This window comes from Zophobas morio, unplaced genomic scaffold (genome assembly GCF_036711695.1).
Source record: "Zophobas morio isolate AGI-343-1 ecotype UQ-CSIRO unplaced genomic scaffold, CSIRO_AGI_Zmor_V1 ptg000155l, whole genome shotgun sequence".
NCBI classification, from domain to species: Eukaryota; Metazoa; Arthropoda; class Insecta; order Coleoptera; family Tenebrionidae; genus Zophobas; species Zophobas morio.
Window position 1 is genome coordinate 286162 of NW_026972259.1, and position 17537 is coordinate 303698.

The window sequence follows — 17537 nt, forward strand, 5'->3', positions numbered from 1 at the left end:
TAGCTAATGGTAGCCAAAAAGTTTAGTTTTTGTTTTTTGTGTTATGTATATTCTTTTAATTACTTTGTTTATCGTGGTTTCTGTGTTACCACTTCTAAAGGAAGGATATAAAGTTTATATCCATGTCACGCCAGCATAAGGGAGAGGGTATGGTTCAAAGAGAATTAATAACCCTATTTCACTTCTCAGTTCAAATTCTCATTTTTGTTGTAGGTTCCATAGTTTACCTGCAAAGTGCGATTTACAAAGCAAACACTAACATTTATAATAATTACTGAAAAGCCTTTCTGGAAAAGGTAGGCATAGTGAGCTTTTTAATATGTTGACTTTACAGAATATAACCTGCGGAGACTGATATAAATAAAATGTTGTAATAATTAGATAAAATATATTTTTTCAGCTTGAAGCCACAGGCTCTCATGACCCCTTTTACTCAAACGCCATTACTCACTACTTTCTAAAGTAAAAGCCTAAATATCCATTGAAATATAAACTAGAAGGCACTGCCCAGTTGCCCTTCGCTGCATTGTTTGTTATAGCCTGAGCACGTGCATGACAATTAGTACTTGCTTTAATTGTTTTTCTTTACTACTAAAGGCGTTATGTTTTGTTAGATGTCTTCTCGCTTTAAAAGAAAAGCGAGGCTTAAGTATGCTTCTAACAAAAGTAAACTTTTAAATAAAGATAGGTGCCACATTAAAGAATTTGGTGAAGCTCATCAAGTTAATAGTTTTGATCATTCTGCTTTTTCTGAGTATCTTTTTTTTTGTTTCGTTTATTATATAATCAAGTTGTTACAAATATAGAACAAAGCCGTCAACACCAGTTCAAAAGAAGTCGTTCTGCAGTCCAAATAAAAAGTTTGCATTGTTTCACTACTTTGTTATTTTCTCTGTTATGTTTCTAGCACTCTTTAGCGGTGTCAGTTTATTTCAAAAATGATAATTTTCTTTTATTATTTTGTTATTTATGTTACTAAGGCATTCTTTATAATTTTTTTGGTTTCCTTTAAGTTCCTCGATTTTCTTTAGTTATTAAATAACTTTATATGGCATAAGTATTACTATTCTTTTCAGGAAAACTTCTTTTTCTAACTTAAAGATTGCAAAGAAAGCTGAGCAGGCTCGTATTGTTAAAGATAAATTTGGCATCTTGAATACTGATAAACATAAAGATAATCCTAATGTTGAGCCTTTGAAAGCTTACAATTCACTTATAAAATCTTTTAACAGTAAAAAAGGGTATTTATTATTGTTTTTGAATTTTTTTTTTCTAAAGTATTTATTATAGATCTCTTAAGCCCGCACACTCCAATTTTTTGCAAGACACCGATTTTTCTTCTGAATCCTTTTCCAACTCTGATCCTTGCGATTATTCTATAGAAGATCAACTAATTACTACAAACATTACAAATAAATTGGATGACTTGGAGCATAGCGGGGATGAAGAAATCGAATTAGGTATTTAACTATAAAGTAATATATAACATATCTTATTTTTTTGCATAGAAAACTCTGAAGACGTTAATGAATTTGATTTAACTTTGACTGCAAGAAGCGGTACAATATTTTAATAGCTACCAATTTTATATATTATTATTCTCTTAATATAAGATTATTTTAAAGTTCATTTTGAAGATCGGCTCGCTGAAGTTCTTAAGGAAATTTCAGCGTCGTTCTTGTACTTATAATTTTCTTTAACTTTTTTATCATAATTTTTTTTTTGAAGCACAATTTCGAAGCCCCTTTTCGATTCTGATCTTAAGGCTATAATTTCCTTGCCTGAAGATCGCTTTTTTTCTTTAGTGAATCCAATTATAAACGTTTCAATTATTTATTTTATATTTTTTCTAATTCCTTTTTTTTTTGTAAATTTATAATATCAATTTAATTTAAAACATGATTTTTATATGTTTTTAAAGTAAATTTGTTAAGATTTTTAGTACAGATTCATGATAAATTATACAAACGATGGCAATTTCTTAATTCTAAACTGTTAAAATCCAACGATACCAAGCAAACCGCTGAGATTCGCGGCGAAGAGGATCTTAGTTTTAAAGGCGATCTTTTTATATTTAACAATATGATTGCAGAATTTTTTATATTTAATTATTAGAATTTAGCAGAATTCAGTTTTGCCTCGCTTCCAGCATTCTTAAGTATCGCGATTGTGGATTTTTTGATAGAAACATGAATAACGATGATGACGTTATTAATTTGTATTGTCTTCACGTGAGCAACCATATTTTGAGGTTTACAATTTTGTGCGCGAGTTCAGATTTTTTTTAAGCTTCCTTATAGGAATCGGTCTATAATAATTAAAAATAATCAGCGAATTAAAAAGAATTCCGAAAAAGGCGACTTTTGGTAATTTTATTGTAACGTTTCGATTTTCATTTTGATTTTTTCTCGCTTTACTTTATGTTTGTTTTTTTTTTTTTAATTTGAGATTTTATCTTCCTTTTTTTTATTTATAATAAATTTATATTTGAAATTATAAATTTTTTGCTAGCAAAATCTTTTTTTAAATATTTTTTATTGAAATTCTTTTATTATTATTAAAAAGTGAGAATTTTCACTTTTTTGTACTTTATTGATGGATTATTTAAATCTTAGTGAGATTCGCGATCAAGGCTTCACGAGGCCTCAAGTTCTCATCGTTTTGCCCATGCGCAATGCTGCATGCAGAGTTGTGAATGTTTTGCTCGACTTACTCGCTTCGGATTCGAATGTTATTTTTTTATAATTTAATGTGCTCACTTTTCGATGAATATAATCTCTTTTTCTTGCTGCTGCACAGTTTATCGTTCGAAACAAAAAAAGGTTTTTTGAAGATTTTCATGAAAAAGTGGATCACGCTGGTGAAAAACCGGGTCGGTATAAAAATTTATCTAGTTATTGTTAAAAAAGTTATTAACTTAAAATTTTATTTCTAAAATTGATAGAAATTATAACTTTTATTTATATATTTTTTTTCGAGAAATTGGTATATTTTGGATTTTTTTTAATAAGATCATGTTTATATGAATAAAACTTAAGTAAATAAAGAAATTTTAAATCTCTTTTAAAGTAATTTATTAATTATAAATAATACTTTTATTAGTTTTTAAAGTTAATAATTTTTTTTGATTTTGAATTTGTATATATTATGATAACAGAAGTTATTTGTGCTTCGTACTATTTATATTAAAAAAAGAGAATTAAAATTTTTATTAAGTCCATTTAATATTAAAAAAACTCAAATTAGTTTAGAAAGTTATATAACAATAATTTAGGACTTTTATAAATGATAAAATTTTAAAAATTTGTTCTGGTAATAACTTTGTTTAAAAGAGACTTGAAGAAATATTGCAAAGTATATTAATTATTCCCGAAACTTTTTGCATTTTCAATTTTGTCCCGATGATTTTTTTCTAAAGTGAATAAAAATTTTTAAATTTCGTTGTTTTTTTAAAAAAACATTTTATTATATTTTCTATTTTCAACTTTGTTACCCTGAATTATATTTATAAACAGCAAGAAAAACTAGAATTTTAAAAATAGCATCTAATGTTCGTTATATGAATTATTTTAATTATGCTGGAATTTTATTGCATAATTTGAATCTTTAAATTTTTAGATTTTATAATATATATTAAAATTTAAATTGCAAGTTATTGTTACTTTGTATTGCACTCACAATTTATGAACGTTTTTAAATTTCTTAATTTTTTATAACTTTTGCTATAATTAAAATCTAGATTTATTCTAATGGATTATTTTGGTCACGCTGAAATCCTTATAAATACTTTGAATTTTTCATATTCATATATATTCTTTTTTTGTTATTAAAATCTAACTTAAAAGTAATTTTAGTTCAAGTTAGTTTATTTTAGATTTGTTCATTTTTAAAAATTTTTTTTTTAATAATCTTAAGTTCTAGCCATCGTAATTTTGATTTCGCTGAAATTTATAATTTGTAATTAAACAAATTATAAGTTTTTGTTATTTTCGATGAAATATTCTTTTTTATATATTTATTGTATTATTAAATCTTTTAATTTATATATATATATAATTATTATCTAAATATTATTTCTAATTTGATTAAAAGTACTTAAAGTTAACTTGAAAGCTGGTGTTAATTTTTTTTATAAAATTTTTTGTAATACATAAAATTCAAGTTAATAATTTTTTTTATTAAAAAAAAATTGTAGTTGTAATCTTAATTATATGTTGTTGTTAATTTTGATGCTTATTTCTTTTGTTTTACCAAAAATTATAATAATAAGTAAAGTTTCTATTAATTTTTCTTTTTCTGAAATTTTTTGTGCGTTTGAAAATCTTTTTTTTTTATAAAAAATAATTATAATTACAATATTTGTTGATTTTATTGCGCTAAGTTTATTTTTATTGAAGTAAAAATAAAATTATATTACTTAAAAGTTTTTTTATATATAAATAATACTAAATCAATTTGAATTATTTTTTTAGGAGATAATAATTTTTATAATTAATTTTAATTTTTAATTTATGCTGCTTATATTTGTATTAGTGAACTACAAAAGAAGTTAATCAAAAAGTTTTTTTTATTGATAACAATATATTATTACTCTGTTATAAATTGTATACAATTTTTTATAAATAATAAATTGTTTTTAAAAATTAATATTTTTTAATTAATTTTGATTTATTTCTTTAATATATTTTTTTTAAAAAAAAGGGTTTATTGAAAAATATATTATTGCTCACGAAGTTAAGAATATAAAACTTTATTTTTTTATACTTAAAATATACTTGTTTGTTTAAAATTTGAAAAAAATTAATTAAATTTTAGTTTGTAAATATATTTAATTTAAATTTATAAATTTATAATTTTTACATTTTTCAAAATTTGGGATAATAAAATAATTATTAATGAGGAATTTTTTAAAATATGAAAATAATTTTAGAGATTTTTTAATACTTTTTATTGTTCAAAGAAGGGAATTCAGTAAATAAATTAATATCAATAAATAATTTTTTTATAGTAAATTATTAATAAAGTACGTTGAGTTTAGTAAGCTGAATTATTTTATTGTAATAACTAATAATTTTATATTCATTATTTGAAATTAAGTCGAATCTAGCTAAAATTCCATTTAAGATAAATTATTTTTACTAAAATGAATATATGAATAAACTTATCAGTTTTTTATTTTAAAAGAAATTAATTAGAAACAAATTTTCTATTTAATACTTTTTTCTTATTTATTTAGTACTATAAATTTTATTATTTATAGATTTTTTTCGTGATTTTAATTTTTTTTTTAGCGGATTACAATTTTTTATTTGACGGAAACAAAGACGACTGTTTTTTGTTTGGCATCTCTTTGAGGAGAAAGTCTTTGACTCTCTACGCCAATTGCTACAAGTCCGGTCTTCTTTTTTTTGGCGGGAGCTTTTTTTAACTATTTTAATTTTGATTTCTAATAAAGACATCATTATCGCATCGCCGTTGGGAATCAGGACGGCCACCGCTCGAAAAGCTGACGGGTCTTTCAAGGCCGATTATGATTTTTTATCTTCTATTGAAATTCTTGTATTGGACTTAAGCGATGTTTACTTAATGCAAAATTGGGCTCATGTCAAAGTTTATTATTATTGCTGTTTTTATAAAAATTTTTTTTAGTAAATCTGTTCAGATTTTGTTTGAGTGCGTTAATCAGCTCCCCAAAGAAACAAGGGAGACCGATTTTTCGCGAATTAAGCATTACTTTTTAAATAACCTGTTGAGTTTTTTTTAACGTTTGTTCCTACGTAATTTATTTTAATTTTTAATAATTAGCGCAACGAAGTATCGTCAAACATTGATCTTTTCAAGATTTATTACTCCTGAAATTAATAATTTATTTAATCGTGTTGATAATTATGCTGGTTGTTACTAAATTTTTTTTTGTTACTATTATTATTATTATCATTATTAGGAAAAATAAAACTTATTCCTCACTACCCCGAGGGAAGTATATGCCACGTTGTGAATCGAGTCCAACAAGTTCGTTTTTCTTTTACTAATTTTCATAGTAAATTTCTTACAGTGCCTTTGTGCATCAGATTTTCCGGCGATTTTCTTGCGAAGATCACACATGCTTGAGTGATCAACGTTTCAGCTTATTTATTAACGAGGCTTTTATTTATTTTTAGGGGCCCCTTTTCTCGCGGTACCTGAAGTCTTCTTGTAGGTTTTAGGAGAATTCCGCGATGCACTGCACCAGAAGACGTGTCTTTTTGTGTCTTCTTATTTCGACTTCGTTCGTTTAAGAAATTATTTTGCTCAAAACTCCATCTCGCACGTCTTCGCTTGCGAGTACAGTAAAGGTACTTGAGCTGTGAAAATACGGCCAACGGTGATATTTTAACGAATTTCCGTCAAGAAAGTGCCATTTCTCGCTGCCGATCAAAATTTGTGCATGGAGATGCGCACTTTCTTATCTACACGGAAAGACTTTATTTTTATAAGAGGTAATCAGCAGCGCCGATATGCTTGAAATTATTCTTTGAATTTAAATTTTTAAGGCGGAAATTGAAAGGTGCTAAGCATCTCATATTTTATGAACTTCCTCTATACGAACACTTTTACTCTGAACTTATTAACTATTTGGAATTTGATTCCTCTACATCCTGCACTGTTTTATTTTTAGTTTAATTTTTTTTTACTTTTTTTAATTTCTCATTAGGTACTGTACTCTACTTATGATTCACTGCGGTTGGAGAGAATACTGGGCTCTGAACGGTCCCGAAAATTACTACAATCTACGAAGTCTACCCATCTTTTTTGTTAATCCAAAAAAATTTAATAAAGATGGAATTTTTGTTTATATTTTACACACTTTTGGTGTTATACAGTGAAACTTTCTCCGCATGCGCAGGAATGCTTGACGTTGGGATTTTTAAAAACAAACGAATGTGAGAGTCTGTCCTCCACCCAGTCCATTTCAGATCCTATAATTGCCATTAGAGCTTTGCCGTCGACAATGACGCGCACTCCATGCTTATAAAACAAAAATAGAAAAAAAAATTTATTTTAGTAAAGCTAGCTTTGGAAATTCGTGTTGCGCTGTGCTAAAATTTAGTAAACATTTGCCATAATTTATCTGTTATTTAACTAATTAAGTATGGTTACAAATTACCTATAATTTATGCCTTTAGCTACACGAATTATTTTATTCAAGTTTTTTTTTAAGTTAGCCTTCAAAAAATAAAAACTTTGACAAATAAAAGCACTATTTACTATAAAATAAGTTAGACCTTCTCCTACAGTATGAAAAAGAAGTATAAAAAAGAACAGATACCTGTAAAACTTCTTCATCAAATCTTCCTTTTTCTTTTACACAGTCTAAAGTGTAAGTCAGTCCGTTACAACCCTTTCTTTGAGTTCCAACCTAACGTAGCACTTAAAATGAAATGTTGTATGATTGTTGCTTAGAATTAAAAAACAACTTTCACAGCGTAAGCGTTAGGATTTTGCTTTAAAATCGCAGATATTTGTGCGGCGGCTCTTTTCGTCTAACCCGAGAAAATTAGTATATTTTATAGATACAGTAATTTTTTTAAAAAGGCCTACTATGCTCAAAACAGTTCTTAAGGGAGTTTTGGTAATATTGCTGGAAACAACTCGCGTCTGAGATCCAAGAGAGGGCATAGCATAGACGACCGCGCTCCAAAGAACACAAAGTGAGATAATTATATTAATAAAAAAAGTAATAACCCCGCAACCAATACACCAAATATTTGCGTTAACGCACCAGCTGTGTCCTTTTTATCTTTAACTGGCTCGATTTTATCAGGCCTGTTGTGAAAGGCAAGTCCTTCTAAATTTTGCACGTAAAAGTTCTTTGTAAACTTTTTTATAACGTTTTTTAAAATGTTGTAAGTCTGTATTTTGATATTTACTAGGAAACATATGAGTCCGTCGAGTATAACTCCTTTTAGAAATAGTAATATCTTTGTTTTTACTTTTTTTTTAACTGCTTTGGTTATTTTAACTTTAAACAAAGGTAGTGCTTAATATCTAGTAGCGTTTATAGGTTTAGGATTATTTTTCTCCTAACGAGGTGATTAACGTTTTAAAGTAGTAATAACCCTTTCTTATACTTGTTTAAGGATGTATTACTTCGTCTTAGTTACTTTTACGAACCAGCGTCTAACTTTAGCTCGTCCAAAATTTCTTTATCAGTAGCCAAACTTATATAATCAAAAATTTTAATTTTCTTTTTTAAGGTTACCAGTCGATACTTGCTACGTATATGTTTATTTAGACTTTAAATAAATTCTTATATATTTTAAAGCTAATTTTTTATTAATGTTCTCTAGTAAAACAAGTAAAACACTTGTGGTTCCATGTGTTAAACTTAAGCTTAATAGGCCCAATTACATAAATAATATAATAGCTTATTATAAAGTCCGAGAATCTTCCAGTAGATTTTGGTGTGCATTCTCATTTCGCAACATGACAACAACTTGACGGCAAACCATCTCTTTTTTTCATAAGTAAACTGAGACACATAAGCTTCTGCTTACACGAAACAGACTAATTACTAAATGATAGTAAACTACCAGTTGACTTTATTAATATGAAGGCGATGCTTAGCAAGTAAGCAGACAAGTTATTTGTGCATAGGAGCGTGCTTTTAAGCAAGCAGTTGCCCCCTTTAATCATTTCAGCTTGGTTACAAACTAGATCTTTAAAATATCTTATATTTGGGCTTATTTTTTCTTGAAACACATTTTTTGTAGATTTTTTCTACATAATTAAAATATATCATTATACTGTTGAAAGGTTTTTGTTGTTATTGTAAAAATATAGGAAAAAGAAAATCTCTACAAAATATAATTTTAAAAATTACTAATTAAAAGAAAGCTAAAAATAAAATTTTATAAAAAGGGTTTAAGGAGGCAGGAATTGCAGGGTTAACCCTAAAATCTCAATACGTTTTAATTCATCGAGTGTTTCATGTAAGCCACGCTTAATGACGTGGCAAACGGAAAAGTTTAATAAAAAAATTCTTTTTAATAAACCGAACAAAAAAGGTTAAGTATCACAGGTGACTCGTGCGATAGTAATCAATGCGCCGTTACCTTCTCTCAAGGTTTTCCCCTTTACTTGGAATGGAGAATTGCCTATCATTATCCCATTCATTCTTGAAACCACTCACGGATGTTTAACATTCGTTTCCCTGAAGTTTAGCAAGAACCGCCTTGATTTAGTATATTCTACTGCTTATAAAGGGTAATAATTTAATAAATGAAAGGTTTTGTAAAAAGAATTTATTATATTTGTTGAATATTTGGTTTTACTTAAAAAATAACACTCCTTATAAAAATTGGCGCCATGAAAAAAATTTTTAACTTAAATACTACCCAAAGCTTACTGTGAAGCTAAATTTTATAGTACTATATATATTTATTAAGTATTAAAGCATCACTTTAGTAGGAAAATAGGATATATAGGAAGAAAAATAAGAGTTACTTTCCCTTTCCTTTCAACTTCTCCTATTTAAAAAAGTTTTCTTTTCAGCACTAAAAACAACTTTAGGGACACCCGGCATCGCAACTACAAAATTGTTCTTAATCCTTTAACAAACGGGCAAATCTCTGGGGCTTAAAATATTGTTTTTTTCTGCAAAATCGCTTCCTATGTTGAAACTATACTTTAAAGTCCAATATTTGTTTTCAAATTTTGATTCTGTATATCCCAATTCATATTTTAATATAAAACATAAACATATGTTTACTTACCTATCTAACCAAAAATAAACTCCTTACTTCCAGAATGAACACTTTTTGGGTCAAATAAAATGATTGCGCAACACATGCTCAACTTTACGTTCACTGGTAATGAAATTTACCACTTTTACTTGTTGGTTGCTGCCTAGTCCGTTAGAAATGGTACTCGAACTTACCAGGGTTTGTTTCAGAGACTGAGCCCGGCTTTTAGGGTCAAGTTCCATAGACCTACTCTTGCAAATTGAACCTACATGACAAGTGGTAAACATAGTAACCAGTAACCTATAAAGGGTTAATCCATCAAAATTTTAGTATATATAGCTTCCCTCATTTGTTATAATATCAATTCCTTAGCCCGGAGGATAAAAAGTTATAGAAAATTCACAGACCTTATAGGAACGGTTAATTCAAATTTGGGGGTTTAAACGTTGGAGTCCCTCAAGGGCACTTTTATCACCGCTTCTATTCTCGATATATATGGCAGACATCCCCAGGTCAACTATCGTATCCTTAGCCCAATATGCGGGCGATACAGCTATTTCTGCGGCTCTAAATCCGAAGGCACTGACTATTAAACACTTCCAAGTTTATTTGTACACTCTGGAAACCTGGCTTACTAATAGGAAGATAACGATTAATGATTCTAAGAGCGCAGCAATGATAATATCAAGAAGAAGAGATAATATTCAAACATGCCAAACTCTCCATATATTTAAAACTGCTATCCCGTGGAACTCTCGTGTTAAGTACTTAGGAATTATTATAGATCAGAAATTAAGTTGGATGGCTCATATTGGGAATGTCATGAGAAAAATGGACGCTGCCCAGTATGTCCTGCACCCATTAATATGTAGGCACCGCAATCTCCACCTTAGTAACAAGCTGCTTTTATATAAATCTATTATTCGCCCTTATGGTGCATTCTTCCGTTTGTTGGCCCTGCTCTGAGCGTCATATAAATAGGCTGCAAAATTTTAAAATAAACTCCTCAGAATTATCACTAATGCTCCATGGCTCATATGTAATGCTCAGTTACATCGTGACTGCCAAATGAAAACAATCAAGGCTTTGTTTTTACAAATTGCGACTAAATGCTATGAAGGATACAGTGAACATACCCATAGTTTGTTAGCCACTTCTGTTAGTTACAACCCAGATCAGTATAACAGGTATGGAAGACCTATACATATCTTAAGATCGCTTTCTTTGAGACTCGATTTACCATCCTAATTTATTTGTCGTTTACTCATTTATTTTATAAATTAATTTACACTTTATTATTATTATTTAATGTTAAATAATCTACATATAAAAGTGACAGAATACATAAACTATTATTTTAATCGACAAGTATAAATATAATTTAATTAATACATACAGAAAAAAACAGCGTATTATATTATATTCATACATTACCACTTAAATTATTTTATTATTATTTACTGTTCTTATTTACTTATTTTATTCTTCTTGATAATAAAATCGGTTTTTTTGTTTGGTTTTTGCTGTGTACTCTTTCTTCTTATTCGCCCATGGTTGATACGAAAACATGGAAGATAAAGACTCTTCGAGGGGGACTGGATCCTTCTTTACCTCTTTTATAGTTTAAGAGGGGAATAAGGATTAAGCAGAAAAGATGTGCTATGTCTATCGACTGTTGTATATCTGTAAATAAATAAATAAATATAATATCAATGTAAGCAACCATATTAAGCATCAACGTAATTTGTTAGCCATTTTTGGTAACGAAAACGCATTCTATGTAAAGTTGAGTAAAGGCTGTTTTTCAACATAATTTAACGTAAATATGCTTTTTTTTGGAATAATACCTCTTACGTTGTGCTTTGGGGCATTGCTAGTCTTTTCTATTCATGCACTGTTTTTTATGAGGATAAACAACTATTCCAAAAATAACTTAGATGATATATTACGGGCACTTAATTTCAGTGCTTCTACTTACTGTACGGAAAGATTGCTAGTACCTAAATATACTTGCAAATTCTGTATAAATGAACACGATTTCAAGGTTTTGAATTTTATTCACGGTGTGCCAAAATTCTTTTTATTTGCAAGACTGCTCAGATAGTAAATTACGTCGGCTTGCAAGATACTTTCGCGTATGTGGGAATAAGTCCGAGTAGACAACAGATATGGGTTTCTTTTCGGGGGAGTAGGTCCATCAGTAATCTTCTAACCACATTATTTTTGGTTACATATAAGTCATTTCTATTTTTAATCAGCATTTCTTCCCTAAAGAACTGGATCACTAATCTTAACATAGTGAAGGTTTTTCATATTCTTGTTTTTTACTTTGTTAGTGTTATTGGCCTCTATTGCCGCTTTGTATTTCAGGCCAACTTAGATTCAAGATTACCTCAAGTTTTTGTTCATAAAGGATTTTATATGGATTACCACGATACTATGAAGTTAAAACCAATAGCCCCCACTCTTATAGAACTGAAAGGTAACTTTGAATATATACCACCCTCCTTGACGCTTTGCTTGATATGCTCTTCCTATTCTTTTCGTTTTCGTCAGCTACTTCGCTAAAAAGCTCATATGAAGCTTTTATTACAACTAACGTATAATAATAAGGAAATTACCCCCATTTTAAATTATTTATTACCGGACACAGCCTTGGAGGCGCTTTAGCAACAATCTGTGCTGCCGATCTTTTTTTAAATCACTCAATTACTTTTGATCATTTTATCACATTTGGTCAACCGCGGGTTGGTAATTCGAATTTTGCCGCTTGGTATACTTTTTGCCGTTAATTAGATCAAGTTTATTGATTTCATTGCCCCCATTCATGTTAATAAATACTGCAGGTGGGAGGAGATCTTTAGAGATAAGGACGTGCTTCGCGTCACTCACGCGAAGGACTTGGTTCCACATCTTCCTTACGCTTTATTCAAGTATCAACACTTCGGGCCGGAGTTATGGCAGAGGAATGAAAGTTTAGACTCACTTTTAGAGTGCTCTTCAGGAGAAGATAAAAACTGCTCAGAGTAATTTATAAAATTTATAATCATAATCTAAATTTATACTTGGAAGATAAAGTTTTGTAGGCTTTACATAAAATGTTCTTTTTTTATAGGCAGGAACACCCAACATTACGTGAAGGCATTGTAGATCACTTAAATTATTTCGGCATGGACTTGGGTAATGTTTGTGAAGTGTAAGTGGGCGTGCAGCTTTTACCATCTCTTTTTTCACCATACACTGACTTCTTTTGAACAAAGCCTTAGCCATAACAGCGCTTATAAATATACATATAACTCTGTTAGAACTAAAGAGGCCACTTTATTTTTTTTTAAAAAAAATTAATGTTTAATAAAATTTATTAAACCTTTGAGTGATCTACTAATGGATGCTTTATATACTTGTCACTTAGTAAAAGTTAAAGCAAAAAAAAAGTTGCAAAAAAAAAACCTATTGAGGATTAAATAGTCTAGAGAATATACCACAAATAAATTAGCGGAGAAATTGACTCACTGGTGAACCGGTCTTTATAATAAACCTCATATTAAAAGGAAGCTCAGCTTATTGGGTTAAACTTTAGCAAATTTTTTGTACTGTTTCCTACCAATAAAGTTTGAGCGTATAAACACTCACTTTTTGGAAGTCTAAAAGTAGCCTTTTTAAGGAGTTTTTAACCCCCTTTCGGCCTTTTTTTGTTATCAATACTTTTTTCTTTTACCACTTCTTAGAAACCTAGTGAATGTATACAGAGAATTAGAAAGACTAAGAATTTACATTTTTACAACATTCAAAGTACTTAGTATTGTAAAAAACTAAGTTTTGTTAATCTTAGTTTTAAAGTTAACTCAACTTTGTTCATAATTTTGGATACATGAATTCATAAAAACGTAAAAATTAATAATTTAATAGAGTTTAACGGCTTGAACTAAACTATTGAGATAGAGGTCGTCACATTTACTTTTAGTAATTATAAAAATTTTCTTCAGGTTGAATATTAGTTTTATCCATGGGTGAAAAAACTATTTCTTTCCTGGCAGAATTCAATAATCAAAGATTTTATGTTGACGACAAGCAAACAAACTTAAAAAGAACTTTTACTTTAAGTTAGTTAAGTTGCATTAAACGCTTATAATCAATTTTATGAGAGCAGAGGTTTTTTAATTTAAGGAGCGAAGACAGACCGAGGTGCTAGGCACCACTAAAACTGTGAATACTTAAATTTAATCTCCCTTTTATTAAATCAAAAAAAAAAAGACAATATATTCTATTTAATATGATATAGACGAGGGTCTACATGAATTACCTTTCTACCATACATCACATTAATTATTCTCACTGAGCGTCAAATAAATAGGGAAGGCCTTTTTAATTTCAAAGTTGAGCAAACTAGTAGTAATTAAAAAATAACTAGCGGATAGGGTTAAAAAAAATTTGTATGATTAATCTTAGCATAATAACAGTTTTAAATTAGACTTTTTTCCTAGAGAAAGGCAGGGTAGTAGGTGTAAGGGGTACAATGCAGGTGTATATATATACTCCTGATTCAGTTAGTAACTGGGGCTTTAACTGTGAGCAATTTCTCGAAGCTTCATCCTTTGTTGTATACCCTTCACGGGCGTAAGACCGCTTTTGTCTCCAACCCCATGTCGTAAGGCGCACGAATTATTCTGCTCTACATCCTTGAGGTAACGCCTTAAATAAATCTCGTTAAGAACTGAATTGGGTCCAGTAACCTTTTACGACTTAAAAGGCCTAACCTGGTCTAAACCAAAGTTTGTCTTCTGTTTAACTGCTATTAGACTTCTTTGATATATACTTGAAAAAAAATATTCTAAAAAAAAGTAAAGAGAAAAAAATTCATCCACTTAAAGATTAGTAAAATTTAATTCAGGATTTTTTTTTTCTAATAATTTAAATAAAAACCAGTAACAATTATTTTAATTGTATATAAACTTTGACATATATGCGTACCACAGGTAGAATACATTTATATGAAAAGTTTATCACTTACTATCATCTACGCCGCTGTTATGCTTAGACAGTACGTAACAGTCTTGTAATAAAGCTCGCATATTGTGCTTGTTTCGTTTCCAGAGGTAAACGTCTCTTGTTGTAACCTTTACTACGCTAAACCTAATGAAACGTGTTTAGTGTCGAATAAATTTTACACTCTTTATATATTTGTCTAAACAGTGTAATAGTTAAGCAAAAAAGTGCAGCTTAAAAATGAATTATAATCAACTTTTTTGAAAAATTGGTTGTAAAGTTCATCACTTATTGTACTTTGGCTTTTAATTGTTTTATAATTAAAAACATTGTTTCTCTTCTTTTCTACACTTTAAAATTCCTTACTCACCATAGTTGAAGCACCAAAGGTGCAATTTTTATTTGATGTTGTAATTGAGAAATTTAACGGTTTACAAGTTCTTTTTATAAAGTTAGGTAGAGGCCCAAAAAAAAACAAATTTTTATTTTTTATAACATTGAGTTTCTGGAAAAGTCAAGCACTTTTCACTTTTACAAAAATAAGGCTATTGTACTAATTATACTTCCCTTCAATAGTGCAATAGTTAATTCGAATCATTAGGAAAAGATAATTTTTGATAAATGTAGATGAGCCTCTCAAAGCCTAAAATGTTTTAAAAATTCGATAAGTGTGTGACATGTAAAAATTTTTTTTTACTGGGAATTATAACTATTATAGAAATTTCACCGTAAAACTAAGGTTTAATAACGATCAATAAATTGGATTATACTGTTTTTGTGCTACAAATAGGGAAAGCTAAAGATCCAAGTCAGTTTATAATAGTAATAAATCTATTTATTAGTAATTTACCTTTTTGATCAGAAAGAGGGCTTAAAGTATCTACCAATTTCCACGGCTTTTCTTTATTTTCTTCAAGATACTTTTGAAAATCATCTGAATATTAAATAAATAAAAAATTTAAACTTTAAAATTCCTCGTAAGACAGTTAGTGTTTAAAAAACCTGGTTTAAGTTGGATTGTGGCAAACACTCTAGAGTGCTCTACAAGTCTTCTTTTTTTACTCCTGTAGGAAGACCACGGCTTGGGATATGAAATTATTTATAAATAGTTGCTACATAGCGGCTTTTGCAAAAGTAATACTTGAGGTTCTAAGATAAGATGGCCGCCGTCTTCTAGCGTGCCCCATATATTACTGAATAGCTTCTTAATACCAGCGTCTCCCCAATTTAGATGAATCCACTTTGTAACGCTAAAACTTTTTTTTGATGCATAAAGTATATGTGTAAAAAATCTTTTCTAAATCGCACACTGATAGAAATTTAATCTTTCTTTCAATTTACAGAACGCAATCATTTTTAAAAAAAGAAAGATACCATAAAATAGTATCATAAAGGGTTACAGGCTCCCAATCTAGAAAGTTTTTGCATATAAACTTTACGTTCCCTGGAAAATCCTTTTACATTTTTTATTCAACTATAAAAAAAGGAATCTTTTTTTAAAATTACTTCTTCGTCCGAGTCGATAGGAATGGTACCCAAATTAATTAAGAAAGAAATGGGAAACTGGATATAACTGTCCGTTTCCTATATAAAAATAAAAGTAAAATATTTAAATAAATTTATAATAGATTTCTTTAAGCCTTTTGATAATAATAAGAGCTGCTTTGCCACCGAAGATTTCCCCAAGCTTTTTTAATTAGAATCTGGTCCAAGTCTACTCCGCATACCGACTTTGGATAAAGATTCTGAGCTTGAAAATTGTTAAAGTTAATAATAATAACATAAAATAATAACGAACCAATGTAAATTGCAACTAGCCCAGTGTTGCAACCCACATCCAGAATCTTTTTTCCCTCAAACAAATTAGGGTTAATAATTTTTAAACGGTCGCCGAGAGTACCTTCTTTTGTAAGTCGATAACCGTAATACCTTATTTATAAATTAAAATATACAAGTTTAAATTTATGTCTACAATAGTGAGGCGTCTAAATTAAATAGTAATCTTGGCTTTTAAAGTTACCCTGCGTAATTCCCATATCTGTACTGTTCGTTTTTATTTTTCTCAACGTGCTCGGCTTTCAAGCTAACTTGGCTTTTATTATTACATTTACTATTATTATCTTTTTTATTGTTTCTGCTATTTTTATCATTGTCGATATGCCTGTTATCCTCGCTGCTACTTTCTTTAATATAATTATTACTATGACTGTTATTTAAGTTACTAAAATGCTCAGAAGGATTATTAGTAAAACCTATATGGTTGTCATTCAAGTTGGCTTCATTAACGCGTATTCGTTTCTTTAAAGTTTTCAAACCTTTGTGTTTTCTCTTCATTTTTATAATATTTTTACATAGACGATCTAGGTACAATTTTAAGCCGCAAACACAGGTAAAAAGAATATTTCATTTACATAAGGAAAAAGAAAAGGAAGTTGAGTAGTATGCTTGTGAGAGTTCCCAGGCCTTGCCCTGGGGTATCCTGGCGTAACAAAACCTGCAGAAAGGGGACGGTGGTGCTAAACTAAAATTGAAAACTACGGAATTGTTAATCATTTAATTAAAGCGCAACACCTGAAAATTATTTAAACGCTGCTGGGGTGATATAATGCCCGAGTTACGAATAATTTTATTTAAATACAAAAATTAACTGCATAACAAAGCTTTTGCAGTGATAATATAATACGATATGGCTTTAATCAATGTCTTTGCCGTACATTAGAAGCTCAAATAAAATTTGCAACGAATTTACATGCAATGACGATACAGAATCCCTTTAAAAGCAGTCATGTAGTCTGACCCTTCTCCCAAAACTCGTGCAAAGCTTAA

At 29.1% G+C, this 17537-nt stretch overlaps 3 protein-coding genes and 1 long non-coding RNA gene across 8 annotated transcripts; 2 read left to right on the forward strand and 2 right to left on the reverse strand.

The window, feature by feature from the left end:
- The first annotated feature begins 654 nt into the window (after positions 1 to 654).
- LOC135145494 (uncharacterized) lies at positions 655 to 6785 on the forward strand. The gene is made up of 21 exons (XM_064077609.1): positions 655 to 754; positions 807 to 860; positions 1077 to 1241; positions 1291 to 1460; positions 1509 to 1559; positions 1614 to 1680; positions 1729 to 1822; positions 1948 to 2059; positions 2116 to 2251; positions 2301 to 2366; positions 2616 to 2730; positions 2800 to 2872; positions 5292 to 5396; positions 5456 to 5610; positions 5663 to 5748; positions 5806 to 5894; positions 5945 to 6012; positions 6072 to 6335; positions 6392 to 6479; positions 6534 to 6645; positions 6695 to 6785. Exons 9-18 carry the CDS (start codon positions 2190 to 2192, stop codon positions 6159 to 6161), a joined length of 909 nt encoding a protein of 302 aa, XP_063933679.1. The 5' UTR covers positions 655 to 754; positions 807 to 860; positions 1077 to 1241; positions 1291 to 1460; positions 1509 to 1559; positions 1614 to 1680; positions 1729 to 1822; positions 1948 to 2059; positions 2116 to 2189; the 3' UTR covers positions 6162 to 6335; positions 6392 to 6479; positions 6534 to 6645; positions 6695 to 6785.
- A 93-nt stretch (positions 6786 to 6878) lies between these two features.
- On the reverse strand, positions 6879 to 7673 carry LOC135145454 (uncharacterized). Its single transcript, XR_010283454.1, has 4 exons — positions 7582 to 7673; positions 7458 to 7523; positions 7310 to 7399; positions 6879 to 7008 (listed from the first exon to the last, which is right to left on the reverse strand). It is a non-coding gene; the product is annotated as an uncharacterized LOC135145454 (long non-coding RNA).
- Positions 7674 to 12120: 4447 nt separating this feature from the next.
- Positions 12121 to 12996, forward strand: LOC135145513 (uncharacterized). The gene is made up of 4 exons (XM_064077635.1): positions 12121 to 12207; positions 12339 to 12498; positions 12572 to 12751; positions 12841 to 12996. The coding sequence occupies exons 1-4, from the start codon at positions 12147 to 12149 to the stop codon at positions 12923 to 12925; spliced, it is 486 nt and encodes a 161-aa protein (XP_063933705.1). The 5' UTR covers positions 12121 to 12146; the 3' UTR covers positions 12926 to 12996.
- A 1826-nt stretch (positions 12997 to 14822) lies between these two features.
- On the reverse strand, positions 14823 to 17185 carry LOC135145505 (7SK snRNA methylphosphate capping enzyme-like). Of its 5 annotated transcripts, none has more exons than XM_064077627.1 (10): positions 17123 to 17185; positions 16732 to 17071; positions 16510 to 16640; positions 16352 to 16461; positions 16218 to 16295; positions 16086 to 16165; positions 15853 to 15967; positions 15714 to 15792; positions 15562 to 15645; positions 15282 to 15354 (listed from the first exon to the last, which is right to left on the reverse strand). In XM_064077627.1, exons 2-10 carry the CDS (start codon positions 17043 to 17045, stop codon positions 15296 to 15298), a joined length of 1050 nt encoding a protein of 349 aa, XP_063933697.1. In that variant the 5' UTR covers positions 17046 to 17071; positions 17123 to 17185; the 3' UTR covers positions 15282 to 15295. The 5 variants fall into 5 exon arrangements, with proteins under 5 accessions (XP_063933698.1, XP_063933697.1, XP_063933699.1 ...); XM_064077629.1 differs by having other exon boundaries at positions 16732 to 16894; positions 16964 to 17170; XM_064077630.1 differs by having other exon boundaries at positions 16510 to 16555; positions 16612 to 16640; positions 16732 to 17170.
- Positions 17186 to 17537: the final 352 nt, after the last annotated feature.

Bases quoted from the DNA above. Each gene is read 5' to 3' on its own strand.
- LOC135145494 (XM_064077609.1), top strand. From the start codon at position 2,190: ATGAATAACGATGATGACGTTATTAATTTGTATTGTCTTCACGTGAGC. The intron at 2,367-2,615 runs GTAATTTTATTG...TTTAAATCTTAG, and splicing joins TCCGAAAAAGGCGACTTTTG to TGAGATTCGCGATCAAGGCT. The intron at 6,013-6,071 runs GTTCGTTTTTCT...TTTGTGCATCAG, and splicing joins TTGTGAATCGAGTCCAACAA to ATTTTCCGGCGATTTTCTTG.
- LOC135145505 (XM_064077627.1), bottom strand. From the start codon at position 17,045: ATGAAGAGAAAACACAAAGGTTTGAAAACTTTAAAGAAACGAATACGC. The intron at 16,462-16,509 runs GTTCGTTATTAT...ACAATTTTCAAG, and splicing joins GCTAGTTGCAATTTACATTG to CTCAGAATCTTTATCCAAAG. The intron at 15,646-15,713 runs GTTTTTTAAACA...TTTAATATTCAG, and splicing joins CACAATCCAACTTAAACCAG to ATGATTTTCAAAAGTATCTT.
- LOC135145513 (XM_064077635.1), top strand. From the start codon at position 12,147: ATGGATTACCACGATACTATGAAGTTAAAACCAATAGCCCCCACTCTT. The intron at 12,208-12,338 runs GTAACTTTGAAT...TATAATAATAAG, and splicing joins CACTCTTATAGAACTGAAAG to GAAATTACCCCCATTTTAAA. The intron at 12,499-12,571 runs GTATACTTTTTG...TAAATACTGCAG, and splicing joins AATTCGAATTTTGCCGCTTG to GTGGGAGGAGATCTTTAGAG.